The sequence below is a fragment of the Pararge aegeria genome, chromosome 5 (assembly GCF_905163445.1).
Source record: "Pararge aegeria chromosome 5, ilParAegt1.1, whole genome shotgun sequence".
NCBI classification, from domain to species: Eukaryota; Metazoa; Arthropoda; class Insecta; order Lepidoptera; family Nymphalidae; genus Pararge; species Pararge aegeria.
Window position 1 is genome coordinate 13,639,309 of NC_053184.1, and position 26,410 is coordinate 13,665,718.

Genomic DNA, 26,410 nt, shown 5'->3' on the forward strand with positions numbered 1-26,410 from the left:
TTATCATAATTTCACATTATAATTTCTTATCTATTTTAATAATAATTAATCAAATCATTTCAGGTCGCCCTTTTTTAAAAGGTATTTATTTTTCCATTCCATAGAAACAGTTTTAAATTTTGGATGTACATATATATGTCCTTTTTTTGTACCTCTGTCTTTATGTTTAATTTCATGACGATATATGTAGTTAAGGCGTAAAAGCGATACAAACATATTATCAACAAATTCACATGCATATTTATAATGTTATTATATGCAGTCATAATATAATTGATTGTGATTAACATTACATTAATGGTTAAATTGTGCATATTACTTTCAATAACGTCATAAAGAACAAAATTTTTGCCTGTCAGGAAAGGCAAAAATTCATTTTTTAATTATTAAGACATTGTTAATTTATTTCTAATTTTAAAAATAAACAATAATTTCGGGAAGTTATCGCATGCTGGTAACACTGTCATACGTCACAATCATAGATTGAAGGGATCTTTATATGGTCTATGCTTTTACTTTCACAGATTAAAACAATTGTTAATTAGTGTGCAGTTTTTATTATGAACATTTCAAATATTTGGTTAATTTATGTTTTACAACCAATTCCGTAGCATAAAGTTCCAACTAAACCAATTAGTTGATAGATTTAGATTTTAATTTTATTATCCTTTTCTACCGGAAACATTGTTGTGTACAACAGAACTGAGGTATCTAATATCTATTTACTTATGTTTGAATAGTTTGAATTAACCCAAAGTTCATTGCATGTGTGTGTGAATAGTAATTTAACGTCAGTACCAGGAAGTAGACAATATTTTAATTACTTTTTAGTATACGGTCTCTTTTAAAAAATCATAGTCTTTAAAAAACAGAATTGGCATTCCTATTTAAATCGATGTGATGTCGATATAGACAGAGAATTGCATCATAATCATCGTCAAATTATCGACATCCGTCTACGATGCCTGTAATTTGAACTCACTAGTAACCTATAAATTATTGCCAAATGTCAATGTCAATGTTTGACAAGAATTACAACCTTACTGGTCTATGATTACAACATCAATTTCCTAAATTGAATATTAAAAATTTTAATCTTAAAATCAAGCTTGCCCTATGTTGCTTCGCGCAAATAAGAATTAGATGGCATCTTCTCGTATTCAGGTACTTGCTCATATAACTTAAATTCCCATAAAATAATATTGCTCGCATCATGAAGAGTATTGCTAATAACAATAATTGTTGCTATAAGTGCGACCTTGCCTAAAATGAATTGATTGCTTAGACTATGTTCAATATTCTTTGTTTTTACAGGCGACAGCTCGCCATTTGTCTAAAACGTTTAAGAAGAAGACTCGATTTGAAATTGGCATAGCCACTGAACTTCCACCTGCGTACAAAAAATTCTGGCGAGAATGGAAGGTATTGAAACCTGCAGCTGTACATTTTATACCCCAGGAGAGCAAGTGGAAACGTGACGAACTGACTGGTGAAACACTGCCAGTACAAAACGTAGCATTGCCTCTGAAATATCCTGCTGAAATACATGAAGGGATATGGGGTGGGGAAGCTGTGGTAAAAGGTTAGTATCATCAAATTATATGTATTTCATAAGAGAAAGAGTTGTATTCTGGAAAACAATTAATTATGATAATGGAAGAATGGTAGAAATTAATTTGCCTCACATTTTGGTACTTATTTATTATACTTGTTTGTAATAATTTTCAAAGTTTTGTTTTTAATATTGTACATATAAAAAATGAATTAGGGTATCTGTGAATATCTGGACTAATAAAATTGTCACATACAATTGGTTTGACAAAAATAAATAAATGATAGAATATGAGTAAGTGGTAATAAGTTTTTAATTTTCTATGGGTTTTCTTAGGGTACCCACCGTTTAATGGAGTACTAGCCTGCAACTTCACTCGCATGGACATTTTGACATTCACCCCTGTTATTCTCTATTCCTTGAACAACCACTATTCCAAAAAACATGCCTCCTCATGTCCTCTTGCTCTGTAAAATTAATCAAATGTCTCATATGGGAACAGTTAAATACTAACGTTCTGTGTATAATATAATGTACTAATGTAATGTACATCTTATAATGGAATAAAAGGCCACTTTATATATTAATATGGTAATGGTAAAATAAAATGTAAAGTATACATATTTATTTTAAAAGTAGAAAAAATTTAACAGGTTTTCAAAAAAGAGATCCGCAGCGTCGCCGCGTTCCACATTACTGGGTTCCTGTTCTCAAGAGGACTGTTGTAAAATCCGAAGTGCTTAACACACACCTATCTGTTACTGTTACTGATAGAACAATTAAACTAATTAATGACCACTATGGGTTTGATCACTACTTGCTCAAGACACCAGCTTGTGATTTAATATCAATGCTAGCATTAAAACTGAAAAAGCAAATACTAACAGAGCTGATGAATGGATGCCCAAGATATATGTATGACCCAGCAAAGCAGATGGCAGTATATGAGGAATATAAAACATACTTGACCTCTGTAAGTTTATTGAAATTAATAATTAACATAAATCTTCACATAATAACTCTTCTATTTCATTTTCATCATCATCATATAAACCCATAACCTGCCCATTACAGGGCACGAGTCTTCCACAACGAAAAGGGGTTAAGGCTGTAGTACACCAGGCTGGTCCAGTGCGGATGGTGCACACACATGCCTTTGATTTCAAAGGCATGTATGTGTTATGTAGAACTCTCAGGCATGCAGGTTTCCTCACTATGTTTTCCTTCACCATTGAAGCAAGTGATATTTTAATTCCTTTAAACACACGTAACTTTGAAAATTAGAGGTGCGTGCTGAGATTCAAACTCAGCCCCACAAAAATGAAATCAAAGTTCTACCCACAGGGTAGATGGGCTCACCACTTCTGTATAGTTCATTTTAAAGCCATACTTGTGTGGTAAAAAAAAAATGAAGCAAAATGCTACACTTTTCTTTAGTATTAAATATAAGATTGAACAATTTTAAATGATTTTACTTAGTATTCAATTTGTTTTTTAAGCAACAGAATAGAATCAATTTTTTTTTCCTGATTTTCAGTACACCCCTGAAGAAATTGAGTGGTATGGGCTAACTTGGTATGAAGCCCTAAGCAAAGTAGCGAAGATGAAAGAGGCTGCTAATAGACCAGTTCCTTTAAAAAATATCTATAGGAAAAATCTAGTTGAAAAGTTGAAAGCGGCAGAAACAGAAATTGATAAGAGTGCTACTGATGATATGTCGTAAGTATTAATAAAGACTTGGAATATACTTAACTTGCTTAACCCAGCCACCCTTTGCTTGATTTGCTATTAATTTCTGTTGCTGTGGGTAGTATATAATAATAACCAGAGATTAAAAATTAAAGAAATTTGGTTGTCAATGATACACCAAACAATATATAAAAATTTACATGTATACATATGTAGAAAGAATTGTTTACTTCAAATTTTATAAAATCGGTGTTTGTCTTTCCAATCCAATTTGGATGGACAGTGTTCGGCAAACTTTGTGACATATTTTCATCCAAAATTCTGCAGTTCCTGAAGAGAAGTCTTTGAACAGTGTATGTAGCATATGACTAGCGGATCTGAAATGTGTACCCTTACTATGGGCCTTATAAGGAGCCTTGGAGACACTCATTGGGCGATGGAGGTGGCTATGCTAGAAGTGTCTCTTCGTCGTCAAATCAGTATTGAGGAGATCAACACTGACATAGCTTAGGGAATTGCAAATCTGGAGTTGCAATGGGCAAGGCAAATAGCTCAGAGAACTTATAAATGTTGGGGTCTTAATGTGCTGGAATGGTTAACACGCACCGGAAAACACAGTGTTGGTCGACCCCAATGAGGTGGGCAGACGACCAGTGGCGTGCACTTCATACATGCACAAAATCACTGCCTGCCCCAATATTTTTGTTTACCTCATAAATACGAAGGAATTGTCCATTTTCTGCCATCTGCCTTCTTTATACATACCCTGTGCACGCCACTGCAGACGACATCAAACGCGTCGCCGGAAAAGATCCTCCAGTACGTCTAGCATGGGCAGGATACAATTATCTTCCCGGGGATGATAAAAATTCTACAGCTTTATCGACTCTCCAAGCACTAGTGCACAAGTGGAAATAGTATCCTAATAATAATGTCTAATAGTAATGTGTTTCCTTGCTTTAGCAGGTGGACACTTTAATTATATCCCCTGTCTTAATTATATATTTTTTGTCTCATGCCTGTGCTATCCCTGTAGGACTGTGGATTTTGGAACCCCTACAAAAGACCTATGTCCAAGCAATGGACAAAAACCGCTTTAAATGATGATGACCAATAAAGTTTGGAAAATCTAAGGGTTAATAAAAAATCAACTTCAACTCATGTCATAATATATTATTATTTTTCAGCTCAACAACATCATGGTTGTCAAAGATGAATCCATTTGGTAAGAAGGATGAAGCTTAGTTTGTATAGAAATGTTTAATTTAAAAATTGTTGTGTTATAGACAAAATGTATCTTTGAAATAAATAGAAATATAGATATTGCTGCCTACCATGATTTTTACTATTGCAATTACTGTATCAAAATGGTTAAAAAGGAACACTTAGTCCCATATGTCTGGATATTTCAGTAACTGGGAAAGCTATCAACTTGAAATAGTTTTCAATAATGCTTCTTTATGAAAATTAAGCTTAATTTGCTATACTCCGCGGAAAGCAGGAGAATCTGTATGGTGTAATTTATAATCTCTTAAATCCCGGAGCTGAGAATGCTTCGGTTTCGGAGCGAAACCGAAGCATTCTCAGCTCTCAGAGAGGGAGAGAGAGGGTACATTGCCGAAGATCTGTTTGGTGTTGAGTATAATTCCATTGCGGAATTCATTAGGAAATTATTAATTACACCATACAGATTCTCCTGCTTTTCGCGGAGTATAGCAAATTAAGCTTAATTTTCATAATATATTATGGAATTCCACAAAGTAACGCCTGCTTCTATCCAATTTTCAATGATTCTTAATATTTTTAATATTTTTTTTTTGATATAGAGATTGCACTGTGTGGTGAGTAAGTCAAGTGGAGTTTCGAATGCCTTGCATAAAAATATGAGGAAAAAACAATTTTATTTGAGAAATAGATGTTAATGTACCTCTATATTATATGACAGCAAAAAAAAGCACCATTTCAGAAATCCTTTACAGAAAAACTTAGCCACTATCATCTTAATCTTCCATAGATTATATAACAAGACACAGGATTACTAAAAGGAAATTGTGATGAAAATTTCTAAATTGGCATGTCTAAATGAAGTAATGCTGTCCTTTTCATACTATAGTCCTTACAAAAAGCTAGCACTACAACACACAACATAAATGTTTGTCGTGTGGGAGGCTACCTTAGATTTACAGACATAGACGTGCCGCTAATTGATTTAGCATTCCGGTACGATGCCGAGTAGAAACTAAATAGGGGTATGTGTTTAATATGTCTATACCTACTGTCATATACCTAACAAGTTAGCCCTTTACCATCTTAGACTGCATCATCACCAGTAGATAAGATTGCAGTCAAGGGCTAACTCGAGTGGAATAAATAAAATGTTACCGCGCCCGTGACTTCACAGCATTTGATTATGGTTGGAAAACATGTCTGTCTACTCATGGAAATACTAAAATACCTTCATAGCTGACCAATAGGAACTATTCGTCTTTGGCTCTCGTGAAAACAGACGAAAAAATTATTTAGGGGTAAAAATAACCAATTATTTATTAATAAAATACATTGATTACCCTCAACAACTAATATAGATGACAGATGACAGATCAAGCAGATTGCAATATCATCATCATCATATGAAATCATTACCGGCCCACTACAGGGCACGGGTCTCCTCCTACAATGAGAAGGGGTTCAGATGGCAATATATTGGCAAATAATTGCACTGGAAACCACACCCGTGGCCACGCGTACGCCTCACGACCGTAACACAGCATTGCAACAATGCTGTTTGTCGGCAGAAATAAGATTGGCGGTACATAGTACTTTCCTGGCCGAGTCTGTTTGTCACAAAAAGCTCTACCACTACATGAGATTTTTGTAGTACAAACTTCTTTAGCCCCGTGAGCGATTTTTGGTAGGGGCAGCTTATAGGACCGCGTTACCGTTGACGCCGCCCTATAAGCCGAATATTACGCTGAACTAGCGACGCGTAGTATAGCGTCCCGTGTATATGTGGACGCATACAAGTATATACACTAAGTACTATTACTGTTTTCCTTGTATTTTTCCTATTGTGTTGTGTTGCAATAGAGTTTTTCTGTTCTATTCTATTCTATTCTATTCTACATTGCATACAATCAACTCTATCGTAGCGGGTCGTACTTTTTGGAGAGCTATGATCTTTTATTATGCGTGACTGATTGATTTTATTTTTGAGGTCTTTATGATTGCCTCTGTTTAATTTTGTAAGGCTTTTAAGATAAATGAAACTACCAATTAATGACAAATATTTATTAACACATTGCTTAATCTAATATGTAAAAATTTAATACAATAGTTATATAAAATCATCCCTTAAAAAAATTGAGATTAAGAAAGTATAAACTGGGTAAAATAATTAATGCAATTAATTTCTAGAAACCCATGCAAAATAATACTAGGAGTCAAAAATACTACCATTAATTAATGTACCATTAATTAATGATAATTAAAAATATCTACTTTATCTACAATATATACCTACAATTGATGCTTATTTTTTACATTTGCAAAAATATCCAATACTGTATTATTATAAAATATTTTTTAACAAATGTTACCTTTTTTATTGTACATATTATATTCTATACAGTATGACAGAAATGTATCTCTTTTCTCACCTAGTAAATAAGATTAAAGACGAATACCTAGTTATATAGCGAAATAGTTGCTTTAAAACATACTTTACGTTTGAAATTCGAATAGTTTGTGTTTTCCTCAAATAGAATCCTGTGTATTATACCAGTTTCAACAATAAATATAACAAGTATGAGAGCTTGTTACAAAATAATAAAAGTGCACCCTGCAGTTTATTCTGTGTTTTTCATAATTATATGGCACCCACAATATAAAACACGATGTCTATTTTTAAATTCCTTTATGTTATTCAGTTTAGATTCATCCAAAGAGGTATATATTTCAGACTGACAGATATGGACTAACTGACCAGCGGATTGCATATAACATCAGTTAACATATAAGTGTAGTTCTTGAGATAAGTGTGTTCAAATATAAATATAAACAATTCTTCAGTTTCTCCAATTATAGAGTCCAATATTCGTCATAATTAAAAAAAAAATATTAGTTTTTTATCTTACAATTACAAATTCATAATTTTTTTGAAATGCCCATTGAATTAAATATTCTTCATCTTCAGTAATACATATGACAAGTAAATTTAAATATGATGCTTGTATAAATCGTGTAAAATATTTTATCAATAATAATTTATAGAGGTAACAAGTTTGCTCTATAACCTGCCTTCTAGTATTTGTTTTTAAATTTTAACATGGTATGAAATATAAATATTATGTTTTGTCATCCGTCAAATAACAAATTCATTATTATAATGATAAGGACACATCAGTAGCCTTTGTACAAGATTTGTTCGCTCGCAATCGAGGATTCGTTTTCGAGTATGGAAACACTTGAACATCGCAGTAAAATAGATCTTATTTGCTCAAAATTCTTTAGCTTGGGCTTTTGACAGAACGTTTGTAAAACAAAAATCAAAATCAATCTAGTGACATTATGTCCATTTTACTTTGACGATACAAAGTTTAATACTCGATAGCGAGCGAGTAAATCTTGCACTAAGGGTGCAACAAACATCAAGGGTACGATGTGAACGATTTAAAACTAGGAACTTCAGTTGGCAAGCTAAAGTCAACCTTCGTCCGTTCGTAGGCGCTCGTTGAAAGCTTCATAATAGGTTTCTTTATAAATTAAATGTAGCTAATAAAAAAGGTAACATGTATGCTTTTTACAAAAATAATGTATTTTGCTTATTATATTTTAAAATTATATATTTTATAATATTTTAAAATAAAATATTTTGTGGTTTATAAAGGAAGCAACTTTTGTCTACTTTATCTATCTTTAATTCTAAACTTATAATTAAGTAGGCGATATATAGCACGTCAATGAGGCCTGCTTCTGCCCGATAACGATGAGGAAGATCAGCTTTTTATTTGGCACCGGAACTGAAAAATTATATTTCATAAATGTTATATAATATCAGTGTGAAATGGATAAGTTTTAATAAGAGATTTGAAGAAAAAACAGATCTTTGTTGTTCTAAAGTTCACGTTCACAAGTACGGAAACATAAAATACTGACATGTGTAGGTACGCGAGTCGTACTAGCGTTAGATACCAAAGTGATGGCGCACTCGACAGGTGTATCATGCGGCCTATGGTCGGCCAGAATAGCAGCTACCATTTGTAGTTCCTATGGGCCATGGGCCATTCCTATGGCTCATAAGAAGGCTCAGAGTCAAACAGCGGGCGATGGAGAGAGCTATGCTCGGAGTATCTCTACGCGATCAAATTAGAAATGAGGAGATTCGTAGAAGAACTAGAGTTACTGACAAAGCTTAACGAGTCGCGAAACTGAACTGGCAATTGGCCGGGCACATAGTTCTGGAGAAAGGATGGACGTTGGGGTCCTAAGGTGCTGGAATGGCAGCCCCGAACTGGTAAGCGCAGCGTTGGTCGACCCTCAACGAGGTGAACAGGAATTGGAACTCCCTACAAAAGACCTATGTCCAGCAGTGGACGTCTATCGGTTGATATGATGATGATGATGAAGATTTGTAGTTGCACTTCTGGCCGACGAGTTATAAACATGCTAGCATCCCACAAAGTGGTTCCACCTTTTTTGATGGCGCATCGTGCGGTATGCGATCGGCTAGCAGTGATATCACACTTGCCATAGTGCCGTATCCGCCGCTAGACTCACGAGTCGTACCAGTGGTGACATACCTAAGTGATGGCACACTCAATGGGCGAGTCGTGTGGCATGCGGTCGGCCAGCAGTGCGGCCACGGCGCGAGCGAGATAGGTCATAGTGCCGTAGCTGCCGCTGGGTGCGGAGTCGTACAGGTGCTGACATACGCCGGCCGCGCCACCGCACACAAGCGCACCGCCGCACGCGCCCGCCGCACAACACAATGTTGCGTCGCCGTTGCAACGCATCTTAGGAGCAAAAAAAAAAATTTATATTAGCCCAGTTCTTGAATTAGTAAACAAACGCAGGCTGTTTAACTGGCTGTTCGAAACAATTTTAGTTTTCAAGCATTCATAAACAAAAGGTAAATTGGAGCCTTATAAATGTCTGTATGTCGCTATATTAGACGTACAATGGACGGTTTCAGGCCAACCATGTGCGGAGACGGCCCAGAAACAACAAGAAAAAGATGTCGATATATTATCAATTACTTAATCTATTTGAACCCCGGCAAAATAAACTAACCCAAAATGTTTCTGATGCTTTTCGTTTTTGTACACAAAAGATAAATCGGAGCCCTAGAAATATATCTCTGCTACAACAAATTTAAATTTAGGTCTTTAAAAGAATTTGTTTGGTGTTAAATGCCTTTTTATATATTACCTGATCTTCCAAAAAGATCTGATTAGCTTTATGCACTAGATGCTCCACCGTTATCATTCCACCCAATTGGTTGACGGCTTTATACTCCACCACCAATGTCAGCACCATCAGAGCCTCTACAACCAACTGCCTATATTCGGGCTGGGGAATGGAATTCAGTACAGTTTCCACGGCCAACGCGAATTTTAACTCTCCCGACGTCATCTCTTGGGTCAAATTTTGTTGCAACAGTTTTCCCTGGATTACCAGTCCTTGGCACTGAAATAAAAGTAAATATATTTTTGTGTGAAAATAGATCTGTTAATAGATATTAAAACATAATACTCGTCTCGCAAACTGTGTACTACGGATTAGACGGATTGAGAATTTTGCTGAAATTGAGATTTAACACACGTACTATAAGCACCATTTTACTGTAACGTTCCTATATTCGAAAACGAGTGATCGATTGAGAGCAAACTAATGTCGTACTGGGAGTACTGTCTCAATTAATCTTTATAGTTGCGATAAAATTTTCAGGTTAGAAATTTAAAATACCAAAAGTTCACCGCGTTAACTTCATTAAAGTCAAAAAACATACTGGCCATATCATACAACCTTCAACAAGCCAGTATATTCTTTCAAATGGTACAGGTAGCATCTGGATTAAAAGAGTAAATTATGAAGTCAATCTCTCTGAGTACCGTGTTATATCATACTAGATTCAAATGGAAAGTAATGAGAAAATTTCAAAACAAAGGCGATTTAAATAAAGTATTTTGTATGTATTACCTTTTCCAAAACTCCCCATACGCGAGGATAGAAGTCCCTGGGAACGCGGTTCAGAGCACCATCGAGCCTCCTTCGTCGGAGCCACTGACCTTGACGATCCGGTTCGGCTATAGGAGCTATCAAAAACACAGAACTTAATCATACATTGAATTCGATTGAATTATATTTCCGTGGTCGCGGTGACTTATTCAAGTCCAGTCAATTTTGATCTTGGGTACTGTACTGTGTTTCATTAGAAAATTCGACTTCATATTTATTTTTGTTTTTATTTGATGCGCCAATTTTACACCATTTAATTTAATCCAAAGTACTTACAAATTGGTTAATGGAAGTTGGAACGTACCTTCATCAATGGTACCCTGAAGCGCTTGGCCTTCCAAAATTATCTGAGACTTCTTCGTATACCGTGTCGACTTGTTGCTGACGATGGATATGTTTCCTCTCCCAGCTGCAAATATGATCTAATTAGCTCCAAAATTCGATTTTCAAATGCATTTATTTTAATCATGCTTAATCTTTGAGCACTAGGCCTATTTGAATTAAATGAATTCTGAGTTTGGGTAACTGCAATTCTTAATCATCAACGATTATTATCAGGGCCTTGATCCTTGGCGATAAGGCGTTGAAATTTGAAAAACGGACGAAATGCTCTTTATGAAGTAAATTTGGAAACCTCTTAATACAAGGACAGTAAATATTTGTGCATTGTTGCAATAAATAAATGCGGTTAAGAGGGTGTTATTATTGGAATCTTATAAAACATAAGGGGCAGGTGTTATTGAGTAGCAAAGTCATAAAGGAAAGGTAAATGCCAAACTCCAAACTTCCAAAGTCATACACCCAGGTTATTTGAACTTACTGACGAAAGCTTTTGATAATATCCCGAAGACAGTCTTTCTTTACTAAATTAAATCGATTATATTATTACTAAAGTTCATAACATAATTTGTGTTCTTATATTTGTTGTGATATGAAGCTATTTTGACTCGTTTTCATCATTAAACGCGAATGCTAGTATTTAATGAGTGAAGACTGCCAATGGTTTAACTGTTTCAAGCTTGTTTTTTTTTTGTTTTACATTAGTCAAGGGTCAAGGTCATTCAGGAATTTATTTAACATTTGCAAGAGTATCACAGAGCTATGAGTATTGTAAAGGTAACAGGCAAGGACGGTTAAATCATACTACAAGAGTACATAAAATAAAAAAAATGTATCTATAATAACATTAGTTCAATTATAATAGATTTATGCAATAAATATTTAAATTATAAGACACTGGGGCACATTCGACATTACAAAAGCGTTGTCCACACAACGAATAACTCGCCTCTATCGTATTTCCCTTTAATGGCGATAAATATGGAATGCGCTGAAAAGAAAACCTTATTTTACATGGGTTGATGATACTAAAAGCAACCTATGTTAGACCCTCGTTTACTAAGTAAGCAACACGCGGGCGTTCTGGTGGCTAGGGGCAGACCTGATAATTGGCATTATTGCCACGCCGCGCGAGTCAATGGACGCATAATCCAAAATCAGGAACATAAAAGTTATTCAAAGTAAAATATTTATTCAAAAAGGCACATAGATAACAAGTCTGATGTGTTCATTACATACAATATGTGTACGTGGTCGCCTAAGAAGAAGCCCACCACAGACTAAGCCGAGTGTTCTGTTTGTTATCACCAGTAATAATTCACACCCAAGACTTTTCTATAAGCATACGTTTAATACAAACTTTGAACTTTTTAAGATAGGTTATTTATTGTAATATTGTGTACAATGCCTTTAAATGAATTACTTATTTTATGTGGTCTAGTATATTGCACTTTAAGTTTATTTTTGCTTCTAATTTGCATATGCATTAACTTATGTATATTTTTAAAATTAAGCTATAAATTGCATCTGTGCAAAATTTCGTAAAAATCGGTAGAGCCGTTAAGTCGTGCATAGGCAACAAAGGTCCCGGCTGCGTATATCCCATATCAATCTCTAGGACACGCATCGGACAATGCAGTGTGTACCCGAACGAAATGAAGCAAAAGAGTCGCAGAGTCGTTTGCGAAGGTTACAAGCGGCACAAGATATGTAATTTAGAAATCCATACAAAATACAAATGTCTATCCATTGTTGTTCATCGGTTGATATGAAGCACAAAAGCAAAACATCCTACATTTTGATGAGAACCTTAAATATTGTTTTTAGGACCAAAGAATTATAACTTACCACTGTTGATAGCAAACTCCTTGCCACTTAGGATGTGATGTAATAGATTCTTCATCTCGAAGGGCGATAGGTTTAGTAAATGTTCGGACGCCTCTTCGCCGTCGCAGGACAAAGTGCGAGACAATTCCGTAGCCATTACCTGGAAGAATTAACCACAACCAGTGAAATAAAACGGTGATACAGTGAAAATATCTAATGATATCTCCCGCTCGTGCCACCAAGTGAAAGCGAAACGATATGCCTTATTTACTGTCATTACTTTCAGAATTAATAGGATTCCAACTTATTAAAGTTATACCATTAAATCTATTTAATACATAGGATATAGAAATGGCAATGAAAATCCACGGGATGAAGTTAGATTTATGAGATATGTAAGTATTCTATTTTAATTGTAAAACTAGCAATCATTAAGATTAGATAGAATAATCTTTAGAAGATTGTTTTTATGATTTTAATGTAATTGAAATAAGATTAACTAAGTATATTTGCATGCTAAATAAAGTTTTTTTTCATATCCAATGAACTATACCGGACAAGCATTTATATCTGAATTTAAGTCTATGTATATTATTTAAAAAAATACCTGAATAATAAGGCCTACTCGGAGCCGCAACATCTCCAAGAAAAGCTGCGGTTCGGTGCGAATAAACATGGCAAGATATACGAGCAGTTCTTGTGTTAACATCGCCGTACTTTCGTCGTCTCCATAGGCCTAAAACATAATGTGTTTCTGAACTATTTGTAACCAACCACCTAGTGTTTCGCATACGTGTTTATAAAGTGGATCAGATAGGAAATAACCCGTACACCCATTGCAAATGGTTGTAATTTTTATTAACTAGAATTTATGTGTCAAAGTTTCGATATAAAGTTTGTTTTTTCAAAGCAGCACCTATGGTAGAAAAAATTAATTCAAAAAAGGAAAAGCAATACAAAATATCAATAAATCATTTAATTACCTTTTTACTACCATTTCCTTGATTTTCACGACGAAAAGACTGCATGCAAAGGAATAAAACAATGAAATTTTAACTTTCTATTTTATTATATTCTACAACTCTAAATTGCTACATGTAACAGTTAATTAAAAGTTAATTGCCTAAATGTTTTGCGTTTTAGGAAGAAGATAATTCTAAATTTATAGGCGCTGAGAAGCACACAACTTCATCATCATCATTTCTACAGATGGGACTGTTTGATGTGCTGGAGTGTAGAAATTTCTATGAAAGACCTATATTTTGTAGGGATTTCCACACCTTTATTCACTTAGACCAAGTGAAGGCCGCAATCGAGGCTCCTCTACATGAGTGCGCAAGAAAAGCAACCGTTAGGGAAGTGTGGTGACGGATTGTAAAGCGGGCCATAACACCTAAATGACGACCACGACCAGTCTGTCAAGACTGTAACTACTAAGACGGAAGGACTTTCGACTCGATCGATGTCTTCTGTTTAGTAGGACCCTAGTGGGAGCCTAGTGGTAGTTTAAAAACGCTGCATTTGCCAGTACGGGGATCACCAGCATCTTGAGGTTCCAACGTCCATTGGTCCTTCGCCTGGAAATGGGCGTGGCTCACCCACTTTTAGTCATAAAGTACAAGTAGACACAAAACTTAAAAGTAAAGTCATTTATATTATACATATTTATATGTCATCCCTTTCAGCTTTTCGAGAGATAAGCAGTTGTTTCAAAAATAGATGATATCGGTATGTCAAACAGTTTTTTCCATTTTTTTTAGTCCACTACAATTTCTATTCCTTATAACTTTTAATATTAATTTAAAGTACTCACCACATGTATCAACTGCCTCAATTCATTCTCAGGTAAAGGCGCAGTGATCGTTTGTTCATTATTAGGTGGCATTCCCACTGTTATCTGTTTCTGCCTCACAAGCAAGTCTGTCACAGCCTTGGCCAAATCTTCCACACGTTTGCCCAACATCCCCGCAGTGTGACGGACTAGGCCCCAGAGTTTTTGGGTACAAGCCTTTTCGTAGAGGGCTTTGAGTAAATCTTTTACTGTTACTGCTTTTCCGTTTTCTAGCATACCTATTGAGATAATGTTAACGCATGTTATAAATGTTATAGTTGGTGAGTGAAAAAAGTTTGTGGTTTGTCCTTCTTTCACGAATATTAAACTGGTAAGTGGTAGATTCTCATGAATCTGTTAGATGTGTACGAAGGCTGTCTTGACGGTGGATCTGGAATACTTGGATGTATGGGCTTAAATTCTTTACCTAACTAATATTTACACTAAGGATGGAAGCAATTTCTTACCGGTACTGAATTCAAGGCCATGCGTGTCTACCAAGTATTGTAGGATATCGCCTTGTTCATCGAGATTTTCGGTTTCTCGTAACATCGCTATTAGTTCATCGGTCTCCTGTTCAGCGTACAGCAGATTCTGGCTCTCGGATATTGTTCGGTTTCGCAAGGGTGCGTTTTTTACTACAGCTATGATATAAATAGAAAAAGAAATAAATAAAAAAACAATATCTTTTAACAACAGGCTAGTGATAAAGCCAAATATAAAATTAGAGTATATCTGTTCACTAGAGGTCATGACGAATAGTCATGCCAACAAATTTTTAGGCCTTTATAATTTCAGTACCAGCCCAGATTTAGCATGCTGACGTTTTCAACTCCCGTGTCTCAAAGAGCAGGTTACGTCATCAGTTCCGTTTATTATCACTTAATAATAATAATAATTAGTAGTTATTTTTCTTAGAATGAATATGGGTATGTGTAAGGATGTCGTTGCAGTAGATAAGGGTCTCACTCCACTATTCCTTGGCAAAGAGAACTGGCGCAAGCCAAAAGTACTTAGCAACTCAGATCGTGTGGCGGTATGGAAGAGTAAAAGCCCTGACCACCGGTTGCTTGGACATTCAAAAGCCCCGCAAGCGGAGGGTGGAAGTTTTTTTTTTTTTATAAATTTTTAATAGTGTTTTTTAATTTATTCTTAAGCATTGCTAATAATTTAAAAAAAAAAGAAAAATAATAAATGATAGAAAATAATTCGTAAATACATAATAATTATTACATAAATAAAAATAAATTACATGAGATACTAATATTAAATACTCAAAATAGATAGAAATTACAATTTCTGCCTCCAGGTAGTCCTAAATGGAGTTTAATATATTGCTTGTAAATTTGGAGAGTCATACCTTATTTAATTATTATTATTAATGCCTTCAGAATGCCTTAAATGAGATATTTATCGTTAATCTATCAAACGGTATAGGCTATGATGATTATAATTGAGATCTTAACCACACATCAATGGAAAATTGAACCTCGATCGAAACTTAAAGTAGACGAAAAATCATACAGAACAAATAAGGCATAAAAGTAAAAACTTATGTCGCAAGTTAAATAAAAGCTAGTATAAATATAATTGAATGGTAAAGTAATAGACATAAAATATATAGTTATAGGAATGAATTCAATCGTATTAGTAATATATTTTGTGGACAACCTTCGGATTTTCTTGGTTGAGTTGGTGGCGGAGTTGTTTCTTTGGTTATTTCGATTGTCGGAGTTAATACACCCAAATTGGTCGTTGAGGTGCCTCTGCAAAAAAAAAAATATTGAAATATTTATTTTTTAAATTTATATCTCAATAAGGCTGTGTTAAACTACAAGTATATAAATTTGATTTATTTATTGTTTCCTGTGACATCACTATAGACGACTAGATGGGCTTATATTCCTGCGCTGAACACCCATTCTGACTGGTGTTACCAAGAGACGTTATGTTTGTTGTATATAAGTATACAAAAAATTGGTAATTCATTAAATGGAAATGAATATTTTTTTATACGGGATTATTTTTCTCACTGTTACAGAAAAGAAAATCGGGAGTATCTGGGTCCCCAAAACTACCAAAAACCCGGGGGTTTCGAATCCGAGGCCACTTGAAACTACAGCGCTCACCGGTGCGCCAGAAGATCGTCAAAATCCCTTGACGCTTGTCAAAGGCTAGCAAGGCCTTAAGCATTTTGGATTTTGATAATGAAATAGTATCCGTTATACTCCTGTGCTGGAATGTATCCGTTATACACTTACTTTGTGATAGCTTTTTTCTTTGCTAATTCCGGCGATGGACTACGCCCGAACAATGGATCCATTTCGAGCCACGACGCTTTCTTCTCCAAGTGGGGTCCAACGTTTTCACCTTCCATTCCTAAGGTTTCAGCTGTAAACGAAATATATTATGTATAACTAGAGAGAGTAGTAGAGTTTTTTGTGTCAGAACTCATCCAGGAAAGACTGGCTTGCTCATTTCTGCCGCCATGTGTTCCGGACTGAAGGGTATGGTTTGCCGGTGTGCATACAGGCAAAAAAAGAGTCTCACCACCTACGACTCCGGTTGATGGACACAGGGCCGCATTTTCTAGGACGTGTTCCTTGCATGCCCAGCGAAATGTTGCTCTGTTTATAGGCGACGTTTTTCCACTCACCATGAGTTAGGCCATTTGCTTAGTCCGTCAAGTATAACTTTAGAAAAAAAACCATACCAATGGTGTAGAAGATATAAACTGAAGAAAATCTCCAGTACGAGTTATAAATAACTCTTACAATGCCTATCATTAAATTTTTTTAACTCGTACTGGAGACTTTCTTCATTGTATATCTTCTGCATACCCTGTTCATACCCTCTATGCACGCCACTGCTTGTCATATGAGTCTTTTGTCAAATCTAAACTTTTCATCAGATGAGAATCTGGTTAAGTCGTATAGAATTCATACCGATACCGTACTTGCGTACCGATTTAGTTTTTCAGTCTAAAGAGTTTAGTTATAGTAATAAAAAATATTAGCTTTATTGACCGCAACATAGAAACAATTATAAAAAGTTGTTTAGCCAATTTTTTGCATGCGGTATTTACCTAAATTTACCTTAAATATTGTCTTCATACTGTATAAGCTAGTTTAAATTGTTTTGAAAACATACACGATTAAAATGTACGTTGCGTCTTTGTGGTCAATGGGTTCACCTCTTCAGCTCTGTGTTGCAGCACAAAGTCAAAGTCAAAGTCAAAAATATCTTTATTCAAGTAGGCCCATAGGTGGCACTTTTGATGCGTACGGTAGTGAGATGGCGATAACCACGTTCCTAAACTTAAAACTAAAAAGACAATGGCATGGTAACTGCTTTACTTTATTAATTTAACAGGAACACACAGTTACTATAATATAAATTAAAAAATAAAAACTTACAATCGACATTAATAGACCTCGTCTTTTTAATAGCCCCACGCACAGACATGCGTCGCCGTAACATTTTCGCATTCTTAAGGCCGGTCGGACGGGAGAGGAAACTGAACTTGGTACTGAAGGATTTCAATAAATGCTCCTCTAAGTAGCTATGCACTTGTGGGTTTAACTCTGAAAAAGAAACATTATTACTATGTATTTAGAGTTTAAAATTACAACGAATACCAAACTAGATACATCATTATCTACTGTCATAGGCTAAAACAGGTCTACCCTCAGAATAAGAAAGATTTAGGCTGTGGTTACGCTGGCTAGTTATGAATTAGTTTGTGGACTGACGGCCGATCGGCACAGTGGGGAGCAACCCTGCTTTCTGAGTCCAAGGCCGTGGGTTTGATTCCCACAACTGGAAAATGATTGTGTGATGAACATGAATGTTTTTCGGTGTCTGGGTGTTTACAACACAAGCTAATATTATTTTGGGGCTAGATGTCGCGATGGGTATTGTCGTAGTATATTTATTTATTGTTATTAGTTTCAAACTTTGTAGGTATGTTTATTTTGAGAATATATAAGTGGAACAAATTCTTATAAATTATGTTCCCATAGATTGCTAGATGTATAATTTGCAATGTTATAAACTAATAATAGTTATTTTTGGCTGTAAAAAATTATTTCTTAACAGTACGTTTTAGTAATTATGGGAGGGAAAGTTATCTTCGTGCCCTGTAGTCGGCCGGTGATGGTCCACTACAGGGCACGAAGGGTACGGGTCTCCTCCCATAGTGAGAAGGGGTTAAGGCCCTAGTCCACGCGCTAGCCCAGTGCGGATAAGTGGACTCCACACACCTTTGAGAACATTATGGAGAACTCTCAGGCGTGCAAGTTTCCTCACCATGATTTCCTAGAACCGTTGAAGCAAGTGATATATTAATCGCTTAAAATGCAAATAACTTAGAATAGTTAGAGGTGCGTTGATGGGTTTCGAACTCGGCCCCCGAAAGTAGTCGAAGTCCTACCTATAACCGCTTGTTGATACACATTAATTTATTTGGAAGACTTAAAAAACAAAAATTATCAAATGTATTTTTAAACCCTACCAGTAATAACTGATACGAGTATAAGCGCCGAGATCAGACAATAAAATATTAACATAAAAAAAAAACAATTATTAAAACATGATTAGTAAATTGGATTCTAATCACCATAGTCAATTAAATCTGTTTGAAATTTTGTACCTATTTGTGTTGTTATCTAAACACAAATGCCATTTATGTTTATACTGCCCCATATTACCGAAAACTTATTTTCTAGTTTGGTAGCAAACCATGCATGAATTGTTTTAAGAGGCAACTGTAGGCAACTATTTAGTGCCATCTAGTTTTAGAGAAATGTGAACTGGAAATAATTACGCGGTGACAATCATATTACCAGCTGTGTTTTTTATTTAGGAACAGATGTGGTAACGCATTACTATGGGAAAAGAAAATTTCCGCGTCCTAAAAAATATAAGTAACCATTTGATGCCAAGTAATTAGTAAGATTGTCAATTTTGGTTTACAGGTTGTATATGAATCTAGAATCTCCTTGTGACCTAGTATTGGTGGTTTTTAATATAGTATGTAACTGCCTGGTTGGTTGTTAGGTACCTGTGTTTTAGCTTTCAAAGAATTTTCAGTAACAGCCAGATGTTGGGACATTGGGAAACTGTCCCGGAGAACACGTTAACCCATAGGTTAAGATGTGATAATAGTCGCTAAAGCCCACATACCTAAAATGCTCTAAAACCGTATCTCCGATGAGGGAGGATGCCTGCGCCCCAGCAGTGGGATGTTATTTGTAAGGTGCTGGTTTATTGGTTACTTACTGTCTGGATATCCATCCTCTTGACTGCCCAAAAAGCTTAAATTCGTAATAGCAGATGTACTTAAAAATTCACCAAGATTGCCCAGTGTCACTCTTGTACCATTAATGTAACCAGACTTTAGTTTCTTCATAGTGGTTATCATTGCCATGGGAATTTTGCCTTGATCTGAAAATATGCGCCATTAAAAACCCATGAAGACTTGAAACAAAACAAAAAAAAAGCGAATTAGGCAAAATAAAAACATACATAAGCTAGAATGGTTGATTAATGAATAATTAGTTACAGATAAGGAATCAAAGTATATTTAAATTATCAAACTCATGGAATCACAAAAGTTTCAGGGAAAAAATTACAGCCTATTTTGGAAGTATTCATACTTTGTCAATTTAAAACTATGGCCGACCCTAAGTGGCCCACACAAAAACTCCGCTAGGTATCACTTATTACAGACCTTAGATTCATATTTAAGCTTTTTCATCGCTTTTGTAATCCTTTTTATGATAGGATTTTCTTTGCTTTGTTTAATAATAATTTAGAATTTATTTAAATACATTCCCTTTGTGTGACTTAGTTCTATTATTATAAAATATAAATAAATTATAATACATACAACTGTTGTAACTGAATAACAGAATATTAGGTTCATTTTCTCGTATATTTTGTGATGTTTTAGTGAGCATGCATTAATTTACAAATATGAATTCCTTGAACCCATTATAAATATTCTATTTGCAGTACCTATAGTAGTATAACATCGGCTATATAATGTAATCCATTTAAAAATATATATGCTGGCATCTGATTGAGCTGCAGCATTTGGTTACATAATTTTAAAGACAAGTACTTGAGTTAGACTGATAAAATTAGTAAAACGGTTGTCATAGTACCTCCATTATATTTAACGTGGAATCCACTAATTCGGGGCCGGTTGGTTGGTTGGTTTAATGAGTCGTTTGTTAAGATAATGTTAGGAGCAACCATTGAAAGCTTGTTTTTAAAAACATATTATGAAATCATATTTTTTTAATAATATACCTAGGATGATTTCAGAGTAAATTTATTATTTTCGTAAAAATAATAAATTAATCGTTTACCTAAAAGGTATTGTGTAGCAAGTAAAGTGATAGTCGGCCTTCCCAACATTTGCTTCCAACTCATGCCGAGAAAGGCGACGTTCGCTGTAAACGTGCTCGCGAGCAAAGCCGGGTCGCGGGTCATGTAGTACTCTTCGTAGTCGAAATTCTAGTCATTCCGGGAAATAACATGAATGAAAAACACCGTCATATAACATTACTTGACAGTTCAAAAAAAAAAAGTTAGTAAATTTTATTTGGTAATTACAAAGTATGTTAGTATGGAATACACATTAGGAAAAGTTAAGGAAAAAATCCTGCAAATGTAATAACTGTATCAGTACAAACATCGGCGTGCACTTTGTACATGCAAAATGATATTGCCTTGGTTTTTTACAGCCTGTTTTGTAGTAGCACCCCTTTTTGTATCAATTGCAGGCCTGCAACTGTTCAAAAACCCTGCACAAACCACAGTCAGTACTATTTAGTAATACCGTATGCATCATAGCACAAAAACATTAGTTTACACATACTTAGGCGCACACAGTTAAAAAGAAGGGGCAAGCAAGCATAGTATTGCAGAAGGTATAAAACTATACCTAGATACATCTGATTCAAAGTTAACACAATGAGAGGTCTTCCAAGCAGGTTTTGCCATGATGATTTCAAGAAATAAATCTCGGCTTTTAACATATCAATCATCAGTTCATAATCAGAAGCTATGTAGAAACGCTTCATATCAGAAAACTATTGAACCAAACAGAAACAAAATTAACAATCAATAATAAAATCATCAATGTGCCTCGCAAAACGTAAATGGTTTAGAAAAGAAGGAAAAACCTAAAGGAATGGCCAAAAATCTAAATTAGTTATTCTGTATTGGAATTGCCAATTTGGTGAACTTTGGTGGATTGAAATTTTTATAGATGACTTCTTATAAATTTAAAAAATAATTCCTAAAACATTCCATAAGTAGGTACATATAAAGCACAGAAGAGAATAGCCGAAAAAACAAGAGAGTTAAAAATTTCGATTTAATATTTAATTTTTAATTTCTATTCTTGGGAAGAAATAATCTAAGCTAGGCAGGCACTTAACTATCATTCATTCTTGTTAGCCCCAGCATTTTTTTCTTGGTCCATTCCAGTTTGCTTCTAATAGAATACTCACTATTTAATGAGATGGATTTATTGAACAAGTTTTGTTATCTCGAATGTTGTCAATTTTATTCTTTTATGTTATAACATTATATTATGTTAAATATAGATACATTTTGAATTTATTTATTTATTAAAAATCATCATCAACATCACATCAATCCATTACAGGCCCACTACAGAGCATGGATCTCCTAATATTAAATAAGTAAAATTTATTTTATTATTTGTATGGTTATTTATAATACTTAGTCGCAAAATAATGAATTGCGATATTTAAATAATGTTGATTAAAAGTCAGTAGTTGGAGTAGTGTAAAAGTTTGGTAGTTCGGATTTGGCCTCTCTGTGCCCTGGAGAGCATGTAAAACCCTCAGTCCGGATTAGTATCCCAGAAACAGATGGAGCAGCATGGAAAGTCATTTTCTTTTGAAAAAAGACACTGTGTTGCTGAGCACAATTTCTCTATTCTTCAGTAAGAAGTGAAGAATAACAATTTTTTTAATAGAACTTTTGAATATAATAGATTTGTAGCAACAATTTGATGTCTAATGTACCAATTTCGCAAATGAATTTATCTTAAATCTGTGTAAATTAAATTATGAACCTTATATTGTATGTACAACACTTACCTGAGGCGTGAACGCAAATATGCGCTCGTTTAACGAGTATAATTTGCTAGTGCTCAGAATTCCTACATCGCGAGATTTCCTTCCAGATAAACCAAGTTTCTTGTTGCGTCCTGTCAATAATAAAAATAATCAGATCTTCACATTGATCCAATCGCACACATGCTTTTATAATTTTTATTGGTTTGTAAGTCATTGCTAATCTTCAAAAGATGATCTCTATACTTGGGAAGAAATAATCTAAGCTAGGCAGGCACTTAACTATCATTCATTCGTGTTAGCCCCAGCATTTTTTTCTTGGTCCATTCCAGTTTGCTTATAATAGTTTACTCACTATTTAATGAGATGGATTTATTGAACAAGTTTTGTAATCTCGAATGTTGTCAATTTTATTCTTTTATGTTATAACATTATTTTATGTTAAAGATAGATACATTTTAAATTTATTTATTTATTAAAAATCATCATCATCATCATCACATCAATCCATTACAGGCCCACTACAGAGCATGAATCTCCTCCCACAATGAGAAGGGAAATCGAGAATAAAATTAAATATTGTTCAGCATTAATAAAATTGTTTAAGAAAATTGGCATTAAATAATGTTCACATGTACTAAATAGTACAGAATTTTTCAGGATGTTTCAACTTTCAGGATGTGTAATTTTGAACTATTCATTAGCTGTGTGATATGATGGCCAACGGCCATGCGACACGTTCTGCAAAGCGTCTAGTGACTGAGAGAATGTATGGAAATAAGTATGCCTAGTAAGCCATGGGTCAATGGCAACGCGGCTACCCACTCACACGATTTTTCCTGTGGCAAGCACATTTTGTCCACAAAAAATGATAAAAAATACCACAGCAGCATATAAAATTTTACCCAATAAATTCTGCAAACTTACCCAAATATGTATAAAGATGACTCAGAACTCTAGCTGGCTGCACTTCAATTGGTGCCACCTCGCTTATTGTTTGAACATGTAGATCATGCTCAAGTAACTTGTCTCGTATTTCATTGTCTTCGGCTAGTATTACTATTTGTACAACAACATCTGGTTTCTTTTCTGAACACAATCTTCTGTTCAGTGGATCCAATTCTCCGACCGCCAAAAATCCCTTAAAATTATTAAAATACATTACTCAATTATGTTTGTAATATTATTAGTACAATAAACTTCTTTATTTGTTTTTTTGGTCTTATACCTACTTTATTTACTAGCATATTGGTTTACAAAGTATTAGATTTATTTTCTTCAGAATGCTATAATAATTTCAAAGCAAATCAAAATAAATTTTTGTTAGTATTACTTAAATAAATATGCAATCTGGAGGAATCATTACCAGTAAAAAGATTGGCACTATTTAAAGACCTGTCTTTTTAGTTTGTAAGAACTTAAGTGTATAACCACATTAGCAGTGCTACATCTTAACATACACACATTAGAACATATGAAAAAGCTGTAGTACCTCTTGTAATAATTTACCAAGTATATATAATGACTGGCCCCATATAAATGGACATCTTCCGAGTGGTATCCGTTCTTGACTGCCAGGCTCTAACTTTTCCTGGTCTGCCCTGTCACCTGGCACTGAATACAATTCAGGAACCAATTTTATTCCATCATCCTTCCTTATCATGATTTTCTCAAGTCTTTGCATATAATCAGTGACATTGTTTTTGTCCCCTTGAAAACAGTAATCCAATATAAGGTAACAGAAGAATAAAGGCCATTCACATTCTATGTTTTCAAACATCCTAAGTTCCCATGGTTCATAATATAATCGATTTGGGTCTTCCCGTGGGGTTTTGTGTCCATCTCTCAAAAATCTCTTACAACCATATTTTCCTTGAAGCTTATTCACTATTGTTTCTCTGGTTTTTGTTATTAGCTGGGGATCATCAACAGCAAATGCTGGGTAACTAATGATTGACAATAGGCCTGAATCCAACTCCTTACTATTGGACTCTCTAGGAAGCATTGACTGTAACACAGCTTGGCATTTCTGTGCCTCATCTGCCAATACATGGATTACACTAGAAGGTCCTCCACGGGCACCAAAAAGATCAAGCTCATTCATAGCTTCAAGAGCAGCTTTAGCCATTCCAATTGAACTTGCATTAAGCTCAGGTAGACCATGATTAGTTTTGTCTCCTCTTTCCCAAATACCATAATCAGGAGTACAATATGCAGACTCTATATAAAAGACTAAATTTTGGATGAATGCAACTTCATCTAAAGAAAATACTATTTGCAAGCCAGATGCAGTCATCTGCGCAAGGATGAGAAGGTATAGTGAGATAGCATCAATTTGGAGATGGCCCCATTCAGTGTCTTTAACAACAGTTTGGCCAGTTCTTGATGAATATTTAGCATGGAGGGAATCCAATGGATGTTGAGTGCTCTTAAATTTTTCTACTTTGTCTTTTTGTTGCATCATTGCCATTAAAAGACCTGAAACATTGAAAAAAAATATAGTACAAAGATTAAATATATATAACCAAAAGAACTTAAGGCGACATCTAAATTTGCTACTGGCTACTGCATTCAAGGGCATTTGACTTAACTGATATGTTGATGCTCAAATTTGTGACATGACATAACTTCTCAGTCCAAGAGACTACAATGTAACTTAACACATACTAAGGACCTGTTTTCAACAGGTACTGAAACCAACTTAAATTAGGCATACATAAATTTCTTAAAACCCTTATTTAATTAAAAACACATTTAGGAAAATAGTAATAAAAAGTAAGTAGAATATTAATACTGTTTAATATCAAGGATTATTGCAGATTTTTAAAGAGCATTGATAGTTAGAGTAATTGCTTTATTTGCATCCAACATTTACATGAATCATCTCACAAGTTTTAAATCTATTTAAAGAAGTTTTATTGGATAGTCAATGTTGCATTATCTTTTCCTCTTCGCCATTTTAGTATGGAACCCGCCAATTAAAGCAGCAGAAGCACTGTTAATTTCGGAAAAAACTAAATCAATATACACATAAAACCAACCTCTCATGAGCTTTACGCAGCTCTGTTCTAATTCGTATGTTTTGGCACGATCTTCATCCTGGTCGGCGATCTTTTTAAATGCCATGGACAGACCCCATACGGCCAAGATACAATAGAGATTGTCTCTAATCCAGGCATGATCATTATGAGGACTGGCTTGAAACAATCCCGTAACTGGCTGCTGGTGATCTAAAATTAACTTGTGCACCACTCTTTGATAATAATCTAAACGTACGCCAGAATTGCTTCTGGTCCTCATTTTTGAACATTAATTAAATTGCGCACTTTCTGTTTTGAAGTTAACACTTAGTTATTGATCCTCACTATACACCAAAACATTTTAGTTATATGAATTATATTTATTTTGCTTACTAGCACAAGATTTTTACAGTTTCGTTCTTCTTCTTCTTTTGATTTATGGCTTTTCGTAGTGCCAAAATTGAGTTTCGTTGAATTGAGTTTAATTCATGTCATTTGAAAGTCGTGACTGTCACTGTCAAATAGTGTTGCCAATCCATAGTCGTCTATCGATTTCTGATTTAGTTTCACTGGACAGGCTGTATTACTGACCTAGTATAATAGAGGTCAGTGGGCTGTATCTATTGTTATGTTATTAACACTGTTTTTGGAGCTATATTGTGGTTTGTTGATAGAGCAATGGAAATACGCATTTTGGGCAATTTTTTTATTTTCTACCTTCTACCTATTACGACGTATGGATAATGGATAGGTTTGTATTGTACATAGATAATTCTGGGGTAATCATAAAACGACAAGA

At 34.7% G+C, this 26,410-nt stretch overlaps 2 protein-coding genes across 5 annotated transcripts; one reads left to right on the forward strand and one right to left on the reverse strand.

Annotated features, from left to right (window-relative positions):
- The first annotated feature begins 1,013 nt into the window (after positions 1-1,013).
- Positions 1,014-4,574, forward strand: LOC120624122 (39S ribosomal protein L28, mitochondrial). The gene is made up of 5 exons (XM_039890478.1): positions 1,014-1,164; positions 1,315-1,582; positions 2,206-2,525; positions 3,090-3,271; positions 4,429-4,574. The coding sequence occupies exons 1-5, from the start codon at positions 1,144-1,146 to the stop codon at positions 4,484-4,486; spliced, it is 849 nt and encodes a 282-aa protein (XP_039746412.1). The 5' UTR covers positions 1,014-1,143; the 3' UTR covers positions 4,487-4,574.
- Positions 4,575-6,801: 2,227 nt separating this feature from the next.
- Positions 6,802-26,142, reverse strand: LOC120623591 (probable phosphorylase b kinase regulatory subunit alpha). 4 transcript variants are annotated; one of them, XM_039889630.1, is made up of 19 exons: positions 25,633-26,142; positions 24,084-25,069; positions 23,519-23,732; positions 22,616-22,725; positions 20,849-20,996; positions 19,755-19,919; positions 17,891-18,058; positions 16,736-16,865; positions 16,146-16,240; positions 14,942-15,118; positions 14,457-14,713; positions 13,251-13,379; positions 12,665-12,803; positions 11,766-11,807; positions 10,782-10,886; positions 10,439-10,554; positions 9,668-9,925; positions 9,040-9,252; positions 6,802-8,259 (listed from the first exon to the last, which is right to left on the reverse strand). In XM_039889630.1, exons 1-18 carry the CDS (start codon positions 25,889-25,891, stop codon positions 9,040-9,042), a joined length of 3,711 nt encoding a protein of 1,236 aa, XP_039745564.1. In that variant the 5' UTR covers positions 25,892-26,142; the 3' UTR covers positions 6,802-8,259. The 4 variants fall into 4 exon arrangements, with proteins under 4 accessions (XP_039745564.1, XP_039745563.1, XP_039745567.1 ...); XM_039889629.1 differs by lacking the exon at positions 20,849-20,996 and adding an exon at positions 21,427-21,574; XM_039889633.1 differs by lacking the exon at positions 11,766-11,807 and having other exon boundaries at positions 25,633-26,141.
- Between the last annotated feature and the right edge of the window lie 268 nt (positions 26,143-26,410).